This window comes from Ostrinia furnacalis, unplaced genomic scaffold (genome assembly GCF_004193835.3).
Source record: "Ostrinia furnacalis isolate ACB-3 unplaced genomic scaffold, ASM419383v2 OfSCF5843, whole genome shotgun sequence".
In the NCBI taxonomy this organism is placed as follows: Eukaryota; Metazoa; Arthropoda; class Insecta; order Lepidoptera; family Crambidae; genus Ostrinia; species Ostrinia furnacalis.
In genome coordinates, this window is record NW_021136082.1 from 708,470 (window position 1) to 723,406 (window position 14,937).

Below are 14,937 nucleotides of genomic sequence, written 5' to 3' on the forward strand. Positions count from 1 at the left end.
TTTTTAATACCTCGTAAATTGCAAACCGCTTATTACCGCGTAATCTTTCTTACAAATAACTTAAATTTCATAAATCAATGGTACGGAACCCTTTGTACGTGAGTCCGACACGCACTTGTCCGGTTTTTTGGTGTTTCATGAGCATGTAAGCTTGCTTATTGAAAATGATTCCACCGGAGCTCAAAGATACTTACGAAACCGCGAGTTTTGTCCTAACTTGGAGATTCGTCCGCAGCTCCGCCTCAGGCTAGCTAGAGGCTCGTTGATGAGCGAATCTCTCCGAGTTTGAAGGGTCCCCGAATCTCCTCCTCCAGTAGTATTCATAGAGTTTGTCTCCTAGTGACCCTAATAGAACAGGACAGGGCCGCCGGCCCGTGGGCCAGTGGGTTAAGAAGGTCTAATCCATGCCGCTGCTCTGCCAGCGCCAGTGGCATGGAGCAGGCCGTAAGGCCTCAGCCTCGAACTTAGCGGGCAGCGGCGCGGGAGCGGCGGCGGGGCGGGAGTGGCAGGATCTTATGCGTAAAATCAAATAGACCGGTTCTCGAAAACAGCGGCGCGGCAGCGGCGCCGGAGCGGGCAACGAGCGGGCAGCGGCGAGGGAGCGGGCAACGAGCGGGCAGCGCACTCCTTCTTTTGCCCACAATAAATCGAGCGTAAGGAATAAATTTGAATCGAAATAAAATTGTCGCCGTTGTTCAGACATTTCGTTCGCGAATAAAAACAAATATCTCGACAACACAACCCCGAACACAACACTTCGCTGCTAAAGCGCCGCGCGAGCTGCCCGCTGGTTTCGAGAACGGGTCTGCGTTGCCCGCCCCGCTCCCGCGCCGCCGCCCCGCTCCCGCGCCGCCGCCCCGCTGCCCGCTAAGTTCGAGGCTGAGGCCTAACCCACTAGCGCGGGCGGCGCGCGGCGGCAAGCGGCCCTCCAAATAATGGGTCTGGGAACATGCCCCGCCCAGCCCCCATCTATGGGGATTTATTAAAGATTTCTCCTATTTCGTAGCCCGGGCAAAGGTCTCGACGGCCCTAGCCCACTCATTGTGAGTCACGGGTGGTTACGGGTTGTCCAACAGGCCGAGTTGACGAGATCTACAGCGCTTGGGCAGAATCCCAACTTCCCAACTAATATTATAAATGCGAAAGTAACTCTGTCTGTCTGTCTGTCTGTTACGCTTTCCCGCTTAAACCTCGCAACCGATTTTGATGAAATTTGGCATAGAGATAGTTTGAGTCCCGGGAAAGAACATAGGATAGTTTTTATCCCGGTTTTTGAAACAGGGACGCGCGCGATAAAGTTTTTCTGTGACAGACAAAATTCCACGCGGGCGAAGCCGCGGGCGGAAAGCTAGTTTGCAATAAATTAGTGACTATCTTCTTTATAAGCAGTCGCTTCATGCACGTGGGGCAGGGAATTCCCTTGCCTAATTTTATTGTAGGTAAGTAGTTTACGTCATCATCTAAAGCTAGGTACCTTAATAGATAAGTAGGTACTTAATCAGATACAAATAATCGGTAAAATAATATATACTTAGGCTCTTGTTTGTAATACTTACAGACAGACATATTGAAACCGGATATTTCTTTCAAGTGTCTTTGTTTTTTATCATTAGATTTTTATGATTCATAATAATCAATGGGTGTCCTTCGAGCATCAAATAGCTATCACCTAAGTATGTAACGCTGATGTCAACGATATTAAAGGATTTAAATGCAATAATAACAATATCGATAAGATTCCAGAGGTGTAGCCTGGCCCTTGGGGGGCATGGCCCCTGAGAGGCATGACCCCTGGAGGCACGCGACGATTTTTTCTGATATAAAAATAAAAATCCGAATCCCGCCCGTAACATTACTACGCGCCAAGCGATCATACATTAATTGACAACTAAAAATAGTCCTTAAAGCTTAAGGCCTAATGATAGATCGCCCGGAGTCCTGCCAGCAGGACTTAAAGTACTTCCGGTAGGACGCAAAATTAAAAGATCACAGTTTCGTAAGTATACATTGTACAAATTTCAAATTTACACGAAAAAATAGAGTGTTTCTCTCTCTTTCACCCAATAGTGCCCAAGATCGAAAAACGCGACTAACCGTTAGTCGGAGCCCGATGGCGCACGAGTATACACGGGGGCAGCGCGTTCGCGCTCGCGCGACACATTTTGACGCGCCGGGCGTGGAGTCGGCAACATTTTGGCGATAATATTATAATGAATGTGAAGTATTCCAGCCTAATCAAACATTTATAATTTATTTCTTGTTTTTGTTTTTAATTTGTAGTGTATTTGTAAGTGATAGGTATAATTTCTAATACAAAGTGACGTACCAAAGTAATTAATTTAAAGTTCCTTATTATAGTTCCTATTAGTTAAGTTGAAAGAAGATAAACAAGTTTATAATATATTAAGAAAAGTAAAATACTGGTTAAACAAAATGATTCTACGACATGACTTTTTATTTAATAAACACTAACCAAGTGTTTACTACTTCTGGTGAGGATGAGTTCAAATTTGAAGGTCACCGTACTGCTGGAAGGACCAGCAAGCAAACACGTACAAATTGCGTACTGCGGGCAGGACTTGCGATAATCTTCTGGCAGGACGTTTAGAACAAAAGACCAGTCCTTCCAGAAGAGCTTCCAGCAGGACAAAGCACCGGGCGATCTATCACTAAGGCCCTAAGGCTTACCACGTTTCGGTGCACAACAGAGGGCACCGAAAAGCCGGCCTAATACGTTCGTGCGACGAAGGGAAAGATTATACAGTAATGTACACACTACACCGCACAAGATTAAACACTACAATCCGATCTTACTGCGCACCTCTCTGAAATGCGACTCTCCTTCGCACTCACGCGCCCTCTCTGCGTTCGCCCCATTTTTGCCAGAGAGCGTCGATGTGACGTCACGGCCGCCAGGTACTGCGCAGTAAACTCGACGGGTTGTGTGTACACTTTCAGAAATAAAAAATAGTTACAGGTGCTTTTGTAAACCTACAATTTGAGCCTAATTCGACTAGTTACTCCCGGTCTATTAGGTCTAAGTACTATAATAGGCATGTTTTCAAAAGTGAACATCTGTAGGGTGCCTCTCGGTAGTAGGTAGGTTTTATGTTCTTCAAAAGTAAAATAAATCATACCAAATAATAAAAATGAAAAAAATATAATTAAATTGGCTAAGTTCTGGTCGGCTCCGAACGAAGATAACCCTCACGATACGCCACTGGATAAGATAAAAATAACAGAAAGCGACTTATCAGTAGCGAACAGCGAATGCGAACATACGTGTACAAGTAACAAAATAACATTTGCAAAAATGCTCGGAAAAGGTAAAAGAAAGAAGAAAAGACGAGGAAGTGGGAGACCAGTCGATGGTGATAACACCCCAAATGATGGCTGCTCAAATGCAGGAGATAGTGAAAATGAAGGCAATGAACGTGTTAATATAATTTATGGTGTTCCAATAAACAATAGTGATGAAGAGAGTTTGTTAGACACTGATGGTGTATTAGCGTCTTCTAGCACACTTGTTTTGGATGCTCAAATGAAGAAACCTCCCGTTTTGCCTCTTGAAGATAAAAAAGAAGATATCGATTACATTGAATACGTTCGTGAAGAGAGTTTAAAAGAACACGAGGAAACACATGAAATAGTATATAACAAAAGAGCCTTATCAAAGGAAGCACCTACGTACGAATTGGAAAAATTCGGAAAACATGCTTTGTTAATATTCAATCAGTGCAATATAGAAGGATATGTAAGACCAAGATTAGGCACTGAAAGAGACGTCGAAGAACTTGAAAAAACATTCAAATCTTTTGGGTTTGAAGTGGAAACAGTACCGGATTTGACTAAAGAAGAAATAAGAACGAAGTTAAAAGAATGTAAGTACGAGTACCTACCTAAGCAATGGCCAATCCAACTGTGTTGCTTTTTCAAATAAATTGATACATCTTTTTGTAAATTGGATGGTCTCAACAATAGTGTTTTTCTTCATTTTCATGTGGCTTCCCCCAATGATTTCCATAATGACTTGATGGCCTGCATCCAGCGCTGTCCTACCTTTATGAAGTGGTCTGTCCACCTTGTGGGTGGACGTCCTACGCTGCGCTTTATCCTTTTGTTTATTTTCTTTTTGTTTTTAAGGGTTAGTAGCAATGAATATTTGGACTGATTTGGTCATATTATATTTACCTTGGTAAAACCGTATCCACAAATGACGTCATAAGTAAACAGGGATTTCCCTGTATTTTCATACAAACTCCAAGAGTTCCCGTAAACGGCAGACTTTATCGACAGATAAGTAGTTTGGATTCGGCCGATAAGTATCAAATCGGTGTAATGTGCTATGAAAGGTATATATATATATATACCGATTAACATTCTGATCGAACTATCGGCTGACAAAAAGACATTCAGGTATCTGTGTGGACGCTAAGGGCCCTTTCCCATGATAATGCAGTTTCGGATCGGTTTTATTCAGGACACTGCCAATGAGATGTTCGTGTAATGTTATACAGAGTGGCCCAGAAGAAAATTCACTTTTGAAAATTCAAGGAAATGAACACTACATTTTTGTACGTTAACTATTGCAATTTAAAGGAAATTTAGTGCAATTTATTTTAAAATTTACTTTCTTTTATAAATTTTATCGTCGTACATGTGATTCCCTTGACGTTTACAACATTCGGTCAACATACATAAAAATATTGGAAAACTTTCGTTAGAGTAACTTCGAAATGGATTCAGGATGAATGCTGCAGAGTTTATGGATTATTAGAGTATACTCTGCTCGTAAAGTAACCCCACAAATAGAAATCTGCTAGAATGAGATTAGCGCTTCTTAGAGGCAATGAGATTTCATCCCTGCTTAATTGGTTTGTTGCATTGAAAGGATGATTAATTCGAAATTCGCAAGGCTATGACCGGAGCACTTCGTTACATCAAGATGGGGCTGGGTCATTCCACCGGCTAAGAAAATCACGTGTCCGGGGCCAAAAAGTACCCGAATATCATAATATAGGTAATATAGGTTCTTGTTGTTAAACTACAGAGATAGTTAATAATAGTTGTTTAAGTAATTTAAAAAAAATCGTAAGTCGTCAAAAATTGATTACCACGACGTGTCCGCGCTCCCGATTTCAGAACAAATTTGCTCGTATAAATTAATCCGTTATTATTACCGCTTTCAATGCTTATGTAATCGATTACTGATTAAATAAACATTGATAAATTAAATACGATATAACTATATCACTAAAAGGTTTTGTAAAATAAATATTTGAAGTTGTGTCCGGGCGTTAACCGTGATTACCCCGACACGCCGCTAATGTGCGCCTACGTCCCTAGCTACGCAATTTAGAAACGAGCTCTATCCTCCACCGTGAACCTTTAGTGGTGGCCTGCGTGCCGAGGTGATCGGTAATGCAAGTCGTCGCAGGATTTCGGAGTTATCGAGATAAGAATATGATTACCCCGACCTTGGTTCAGTGCACGATTGATTTACTCTATCCTGTTTTTTTAGGTTTCTTTACATGGAAAGTTCTTGAGAATGTACAGGAATAATGGTCCATGTAACCGCATTTTTGTGTATTAAAACATATGGGATTCAACTTACAGATTGGGCAGGGCTCAGGATAAACCTTAATTTTTTGACTACCCCGACCTTGATTACCCCGACTTTTGTCACCGAGTAATCAATAATACTCAGAGCTACCTTCGCACAACTTCGAGCCGTATGGCAGTCACGGAAATTGACCCAAGCAAGATCAAAATATTCGGGTCCAACGTCAAACCAGTTCTGCTCTATGGGCGTGAAACGTCGAAGGTCACTAAGGTTATCTCGCACCAGCTGCAGATCTTCTTCAGCCGCTGTCTTCGCCAAATTCTCCAAAATCTTCAAACAACGAACTTTTGGAACGCTGCCACGAAATACCGATCTTTCAGCAGAATAAACGCTGCAAGTGGAACTGGATAGGCCACACTCTCCGAAGGGACCCCGATCACATCCCCAAGCAGGCTCTAGATTGGAACCCCCAGGGAAAATGCAGACATGGTCGCGCCAAAAAAACATAGCGGCGCACTGTTAAGACTTGGAGTGAGATCAAACACGAAGCTCAAGACCGAATGCGATGGAGGACTGTTGTGGACGCCTTCTGTCCCATATAGGAGACATAGGACATTGAGTCACTAATATTATATGTATAATGTATAGTATATGTATGTTTTTTACTCTTTTACGCAACAACTAGGTACTTAACAGATTTTGTTGAAACTTTACAATATTGTCGTTTATACATCAAAATAACAAATGGCTAGTTATAATAACATTTATTTTACCATAACTTAAAAAAAACTTTAGAAAATAAAATATTTTGTTTTATTTTTGATTACTCTGACTCCCAACTTTGATTACCCCGACCATGAAAATTTTGATGTCGCATAACTTTTTATTCCTGCTTGCTACAGATGGGCCAATATAAAAAATATGCTCGTAATAATGTCTATTTTGAAATGTATTACCTAAAGTTACTCTAAATTCAAAAATAAAAAAGGTCGGGGTAATCAACAAAATAATCCAGATCCGGAGAATGACCGGGCTACGTGTCACACTTCAAATGTGAGCATTTAGATGGTAAGAGACATGTTCCCACAAAAAAATAATTTCAAGCAGGGGTGACATCTCCTGGCCACCAGGAAGCCCTGATCTCACTCCAGAAAATTCTTTTTTGTGGTGTTGTTATCAATGGTGGCCCCTTATCATCTAGAGAAAGGTCTTTCGAGCAGACGACGAGGGCGACAGAGCCCCTCGGTCACGGGGCCCTGGGCACGTGCCCAAAGTGCCCAGTGGGAAAAGGGGCCTGCGTGTGACGCACTCTTTGCTGTCATGGCTTATACTACCTACTGAGCATTGGGCTGAATGTGAGATTATAATATCAAACGTCCTCGCTAAAAATTTAGTTCTTCAAAAAGTTTCCGCTAGGGGCGCTGTACAATCCGTCATACATTTATTGTCATTTTTTACGCGCTAACTACTCGTAGTGAGGACGTTTCACACTCAGCTCTCTGATGCTATTTTGGTGTTTGTAACTTTGTACCCCGCTGTTTAGTTTTATTAAATACATTAGTTGTTATAATTTTATTTGGGTTTCAAGTCCACGACTCTTTGTTCTTATTTCCCACCGGTTCCATGAAATAATAACATTTTCACAGAAAATGCTTTTTTATTTTTGATGTCGTGGACCGTTGGGGATCAAAGTATGAACTTAAATAGTAGAGCTGTGACCTTTGGGAATAAGCCATTTTTATGTACAGTCAGCGTCGACGAACTAGTTATTCGTGACACCTAAAGTGACCAAAAAGTTGTCAACACAACCTTATTCCATTTGTAACAAAGACGTGTTGCGAACCTTTTGGCTACATTGGGTGTCACGAACCATTTGACGCTGACTGTTCGTTCGTTCGTTCGGTTTAGCCGAAAGATGTCCACTGCTGGACAAAGGCCTGCCCCAGGGATTTCCACAAAGACCGGTCCTGCGCCGCTCGCATCCAGGCACCTCCCACGACCCAGTGGCGGCGTAGCATGGGTTGGCACCCGGGGCGATCACCCCCCTCCCCCCGTAATAAGTCCTAAGGCACCCCCTGATTTTCGAAGATTGAAAGACAATCGCCCCCCCCCCCCCTGATCATGACATAGACCGCAGATTTGCCATGCAGATGTGCCACTGAGTACTAATCTGCGCGACTTGTGTCTAGAGGTGGGCGCCGATATAAAATTGGCCGGCGGCGGCGCGCCGACTTTTTGACCTCGGCGGCGGCGGCGTCGGCGGCGTGACCTTGTTTGACCTTTGTTCATTAGGTTTATTTTTAAATCTGCTTTTTTAGTATCTGTCGTCAAGACTAATCAGGTGATTTGCAGTTGATTGGGGTTTGAGCCACTAAAGCAGTGGTTTACCCTAGTAAATTAGCTCTCTTGATCATAGATACTTTGATATTTGGATAGTGAGTTTGGCTGAGATCAAGTTCTCGTGTATTTCCTAAAGGCGAGCGTACCAATGTGCCGATAAAAGTACCCTTAACATGTATTTTTGAGCTCTTTGGAGGCACATAGTTAATGTTGGATTAGCTGACTGTCGGTGGAATATTATATTCAGTTCTGTTTTATTTATATTTATGGTCTTTCCATGTCATCCTACGGTCCAGGATTTTAATGCAGGTTGATTGCAGCAATGTGTCGAGGTCTAGATTGGCCGGAGGATAAGTTTCACGTCTTAAATGATAATATGGTGAGACTTCGGGGCTTAATTACATGCGCCACTTGGTCAGCCAAGCAGCTGACATTGCAACAGTCTAGTCACTTTAAGATCACAGTTACATTTGAGGAATGCCTCAGCTTTCTGGTGTCTGGGCTACTTTACTAGTAGATGTTATAGAGTATCGGACCAAGTACAGAGTCCTGGGGTACTCCAGCTCTGCAGCTAAAAAGAGAAGATTTTGTCACCGAGTTTGATTTAAAACTGTCTGCCTCTGAGATAAGAATCCATCAGCAGGTAGTAGTCCTTTATAATAAACCCAGCTGAAGCCGCAGCGAAAGCAGACGTACAGGATTCTTTCTTTGTCAAACATTGTACTGATTATGGTTGGTATGGTTTCTGCCAAAATTTCTGGTCGGATATACTGTATTACATGGGTCATACTTAGGCAAGAGAATAAACGAGCAAGAATGATCCTTTTCCATAATTTTAACGGTACAAATGTCAGATTAATTGAGCGATAAGAGAATTCGTTAGGCGACTTGCCAGCCTTATGGATCATTTCCAAAGTTAAGAGACTTGCGAGATTCTTCTCACTCAGTGTGGTCATTGTCAAGACCATGGACTTCATGGTGATCAGATCAAATGCAAGCAAGTGCTTTACAAGGGTCCATTTTGGCTATTTCTTTAGCTTAGCCATCTCTCATAGCGTTAGTTCTTTCGTTTCAGCTGAAAGACGTCCTGCGCCGCTCGCATACAGGCACTTCCTGCGACCTTCTCCAAATCGACGGTCGACCTAGTGGGAGGCCTGCCCACGCTACGTCTTCCGGCTCGTGGTCGCCACTCAAAAACTTTACTGCCCCAGCGGCCATCAGCTCTACGAGATATGTGCCCCGCCCACTGCCACTTGATTTTAGCGATTCTGTGGGCTATGTCAGTCACTTTGTCCTCCTGCGTCTTTCGTCCTCAATTAGCGTAGTAGGAATCAATCTTCTACTTTGAACTTGAGGAGAGTAAGCGGAAACATGGCGGTCAACTCCTCAGATAGTCAAGTACTAAGATGTTCAGAAGCAGCATACGAAAAGATGCCAAATGAGCCCTTTCAAATCACAATGGGAAGGTTTGGCAGCACAGCACCTAGAATGGCGGGAGATTGTGTTGTGTAAGCGGAGAACACTTTTGTTGCCTTCCAGAGGTTGTGGTTCCCATTTGCATTCCGAGACATATTTGCCAATCTCTGTGTGAGTGATTCGCTTAAAGTATAGTAAAATAGCGTGGGTTATCTGCCAGACGAAGGCGGGGATTTTTTTCTTGACAGCAAGAGGGACCGGCGCCTCTCGCGCTCAATTATTTACTAGACCAAGCAGTACCTTGAATAATGTACTTGACTAACTGTTAATATAGTTAGTATTAAGTTATTCAATCAATTATTAGTATATCAACGGCATTAAGTTCGCCTTGTGTACCAATTTATATGGCATAAACATATAAATTGTACCTCCATCCTCCACCCCCACCATGTACCTCGTCAGCTGAACCACGACCACTCTGACAAGAGTAAGACCGATTAAGAAGAACGTAGGCTTTGGCGTGTATGGAGAGCAGCCGAAACTTAGGCTATCTCAAAGCCTGGGTAAATTTGCCTCTATCTTTCAGAAGTCTACGACATTATTTAATGAATGTGCGGAAGCTAACCTGCAAAAAAATTATGCCAACCACATAATTTACATTAACTCAGACAGTCAGGCCGCGCTGCTGGCCTTAAACTCCAACTTAATCATTTCAAAGTTGGTAGAAAACTGCATGAGTCGACTGAATACCCTAGGAAAACGTAACAGAGTAAGGCTGAAATGGGTTCCAGGTCACGCGGGAATCGTGGACAATGAAAATTCCGATGAACTGGCCAGAGCGGGAGCGGAGGGAACACAATATGGTCCAGAACCCTTTTGTGGCATTCCCAAAAGTCTCGCTCGACTGACCCTGGAGAACATCTGTTTAAACGAATCCTTTAAGGCATGGTCAGACATGCTAGGATTAACTCATTCCAAACCTCTTATAAAAGCCTATGACCGAAAATGCTCTAAGCAGATCATAGGACTGAGTAGGATCAAAATGCGCATCTTAGTTCACTTGACACAGCAGCTTAAACAAGCCCTTGTCCACTATGGGACTGTCCGAATCAAGAACGTGCAGGATGTGCCAAGAGGCAGATGAAACGCCACTACACATTCTCACGGACTGCGGACCATTAATGCGCAAGCGGAGCTTACACCTGGGCAAACATACCCTAAGCCCCCCAAAAGATACTGCATTCCTAATGGACGCAGGACTCGGAGGCGAACTGCAAGGAAAATAGCGGCGATCACAATAGATCGGTACCGGTCGCAGTGATACTAGGACTTTATTGAACAAGAATAGCCGCTCAACTCAATAAAAAAATAGTTCTTTTGCGATTGAAACACAAATTAGTACAGTATAGCAGAGGAATAAATTTCAAATAGTTTGTACAGTATAAATATCGGCGCGCCGATAGCTGATCGTCGGCGGCGGCGGCGTGAAAAAATTCGCGGCGGCGGCGGCGCGCCGGCGTGGCGCCCACCTCTACTTGCTAGTAGCGAAGACAGTGGCACCAACTGGTGAGCGCGAAAGTGGTAGGAGGACTATCGCATTTGCACTCATCAAGATGGCGCCACTGTAGAGTAAGGTCCTGTCAATCGCCAGGGGTGCCAACTGTTAGGTATAAAAACGATAGCCCTCATTGCCTTTCGATTGAGTTCAAACTGAGACTCAAAATAATAAGGCAAAAGCTCCGCACAGTTCGGCCCTAGGTATTCCAGGCCAGACCGCATGCGGCATCCAGAAACTCCAGAAAGTAATGTTTATTTTATATAAGCGGCACGTTGTTCCCCAACTCGCATCCCAGTCTTTGAGTCGGTGTAAATAATTCACGTTGCACCCGGCCGGCATCCAGAAATGTCTATTTTCTTGGAGCGTCGTTAGACGATACGCGGTAGTGTTGGGAGGGTTTTTGTCGATGACACGGTTAAATAGGGAATCTGTTGTAGAGCTACGTTAAATTAGCAATGAATACTAATGTCTCGTAATTCAATAGAGTCTACATATTGATTTGATTTTGTATGGCGCATTGAATTTTAGAGGATTTTCACTTATTACAAGCTTTGCTTAGTTTGGGACTAGATCGCGCAGTGTAAAATGTCCAAGGATATTTTATTTATTTATCAATTTTTTAACTATTTTAACTCTTCATTGCCAGAAGCACCTGAACAATCCCGCGCAGGACCAGTCCTTACAGAAATCCATGACTGAGGCATTGTCCAGCAGTAGACGACACTAAGTTGAGCCGTGGAATTGATACAATAAACTGAAATAAACTCTATTGGTAATGGCGTCTAAAAAAATATTGATTTATATCACAGGTCCTCGGTAAATGGCTGTCGATATCGATATAAGTAGACAAGGTCTGTGTAAGTCAGACCCTGCCTATATCGATATCGACACTCACGCACCCCTGCCCCGCGTAAACGTAGATAACTCGCCCATTTGAATGCGGCCCGCGCGATCCGCACCCGTTCGAATTTCGAATATTTACAACGCGGCACGTACCATAGACACGGCGGAGTTCCCGCGATTTGTTTCGTTATGCTATCTGTGGTTGTGCCAATATGGCCGCGTGGCGGGAAATATTAATAATGCAAGCTAATTTCGTGTAATGATATTGGGATTTGAAATTATCGTCGCCAATGCGGATTTGCGTGTGGAACTTGTTAGGTATTCTACGGCGCGTTGAAATGTTGTAGGGCAAACTGAATACCATAGGATAGACAGTCTGTCTAGCTTTCATTTATGAAAACTATGAACGATATCCTACTTTGACTAACAGCAAAAATGCTTTCGGGGCACCACTGAAGCAGGGAGCACAACTACGCCGAAGTCGAAAACCTAACATAGTCTTATGGGCAACAAATGAAGCCATTAAAACCTTTTGTAGAAATTAATTTCGATTTCAATTATTCTACTACTGGCCTACGAAGAAACTTAATATTTTTCATGCGAAATTTGAATCTGTCTCTATCAAACAAAACTAAAGAGAAATACATGGCTTACCACGTTTAGTTGTAAAAATAAATCTCAAAAGGGGTCAATATCAAATTATTTATTGCATGACACATGAAATAGGGTTGACTGACAGAAAACATAGGGTGTAGGATAGAGTAATAGTAATAGTACTGACTGACTCACCCACTCATGACGAAATCTCAGAAACTACAAATGCTAGGAGTCTTAAATTTTGCACGGGGGTGCCTTATAGAACGTGCTCACTAAGACGGGATTTTGCGAAATTCAACTCCTAAAGGGGTAAAACGGGATCCACGCGTACGAAGTCGCGGGCTGCCGGTAGTAGTAAATATTTATTGTGTAGTATTGATAAGAACTCTTCTAATTTTGATCACGTTGAGACTAGATAAAGTCGCGGGAAAAACCATAATTAAGAAGTCACCTAGACATTAACTGTAGTTTGTTCTATACGGGACTATTCCCACCTCTCGTTCCCACCACTGCAACTCCTGTGTAGCCAGGATCTACAGCTTGACCGCCACAAAAACCCAACCAATGAAGGTCAAGTTTGTCCCGGGGGAAAGTTAAACTGTCATTGGACCCGCAACGAAATTAATCAGAAGAACTTAGGAGGAGTTCGAAATTAAGGTTCGACTTCCATTGCAAAGCGGATGACAGGTGACAAACGTTTAAAACCTGAAAAGATTATGCACCACGGACAATAAATATCAATTAAGGGGGCCTATCTTATGAGCAATTAGTTTGTTCTATAGATAAGCAGAATGCTAAACCAACTAATATACACCATACTCCAGTAACTGCCATTTAAATTGCCATAACAAAATTAATCCCCGCCCCCATCTTTTAGGGAACATCTTATATCAATCTACTGGCACAGTGGCAACACTTGTGATGAATGTGCCCCGTCTTTTAATATCCGTTTTTATTGCCCTGTGTTGCCATTTGCGGAGTCGTGTTTACCGTTTGCTAGTTTTGTTTGTTGTTTGCCTTGTTTTTGGTTGGATTATGATTGGGCTGTCTTATGAAATAGAGTGAAGAGATGTATTTTTGTTTGTTGACGCAAAATAAGGGCTGTTTTTTAAAAGATGGGCCTGTCTGTGGCATCGTAGATCTCAAATTTTAAATCTGGGTGTTTTCTATGTATAACTAGCGGCCGCCCGCGACTTCGTACGCATGGACCTCGTTTTACCCCCGATATATAGATACTAGCTTTCCGCCCGCGGCTTCGCCCGCGTGGAATTTTGTCTGTCACAGAAAAACTTTATCGCGCGCGTCCCTGTTTCAAAAACCGGGATAAAAACTATCCTATGTTCTTTCCCGGGACTCAAACTATCTCTATGCCAAATTTCATCAAAATCGGTTGCGAGGTTTAAGCGGGAAAGCGTAACAGACAGACAGACAGACAGACAGACAGACAGACAGACAGACAGACAGAGTTACTTTCGCATTTATAATATTAGTTGGGATCATGTTGATAGATGGCGTTTCACTGCTTCCCCGTAGGGATAGTTTCTGTATTGTGTTTTTTCTATTAGATCATATTTAACGTGTGGAAGAGCAATCCTTTCTATCTCTACTAATATTATAAATGCGAAAACTCTTGTCAGTCACGCTTTCACGCCTAAACCACTGAACCGATTTTGATGAATTTGATTCTGATTCTGAACCGATGTCATAGAGATAGTTTGAGTCCTGGGAAAGGACATAGGATAGTTTTTGACCCGGTTTTTGAAACAGGGACGCGCGCGGTTAAGTTTTTTTGTGACAGGCAAAATTTCACGCTTGCGAAGCCGCGGGCAGAAGCTAGTAAAGGATATTAATATTTTATGACTCATTGGGATCATGGACAGAGTTCCGTACCAATGTGTCCATACACCAGGAGCTCGGTGTCACTCAGCGTTTTTCAACCGTAGTACAGTCGCGCATACTGCAATACTTCGGACATGTCTCGAGGCGGGATGACAACTCCATAGAACGACTGGTCGTACAAGGAAAAGTCGAAGGAACCCGATCGCGCGGCAGGTCACCAATGCGCTGGACCGACCAAGTTGAATCAGCAGTGGGAGACGGCTTATGTGACTGCACCAGACAGTCTGCCAATAGAGAGAGATGGAGGGAGATCGTGCGAAGAGTCTGGCTCTACGGCCTCAGCCTCGAATTTAGCGGGCAGCGGGGCGGCGGCGGTAGCGGCAGGATCTTATGCGTAAAATCAAATAGACCGGTTCTCGAAAACAGCGGCGCGAGAGCGGGCAACGAGCGGGCAGCGCACTCCTTCTTTTGCCCACAATAAATCGAGCGTTAGGAATAAAGAATCGAAATAAAATTGTCGCCGTTGTTCAGACATTTCGTTTGCGAATAAAAACAAATATCTCGACAACACAACCCCGAACACAACCCTTCGCCGCTAAAGCGCCGCGCGGTTTCGAGTTTTGTTGTTTCGAGAACGGGTTTGCGTTGCCCGCCCCGCTCCCGCGCCGCTGCCGCTCCCGCCCCGCTGCCCGCTAAATTCGAGGCTGAGGCCTAAAACCGATGTGAACAACGCCTCAACGTGACCACGACCGCTCTGCCAAGTAACGAATAAGAAGATTGG

At 43.4% G+C, this 14,937-nt stretch overlaps 1 protein-coding gene across 1 annotated transcript; it reads left to right on the plus strand.

Annotated features, from left to right (window-relative positions):
• The first annotated feature begins 3,227 nt into the window (after positions 1-3,227).
• On the plus strand, positions 3,228-3,955 carry Casp-4 (caspase-4). Its single transcript, XM_028316709.1, has one exon. It carries the CDS (start codon positions 3,314-3,316, stop codon positions 3,938-3,940), a length of 627 nt encoding a protein of 208 aa, XP_028172510.1. The 5' UTR covers positions 3,228-3,313; the 3' UTR covers positions 3,941-3,955.
• The last annotated feature ends 10,982 nt before the right edge of the window (positions 3,956-14,937 follow it).

Bases quoted from the DNA above. Each gene is read 5' to 3' on its own strand.
- Casp-4 (XM_028316709.1), top strand. From the start codon at position 3,314: ATGCTCGGAAAAGGTAAAAGAAAGAAGAAAAGACGAGGAAGTGGGAGA.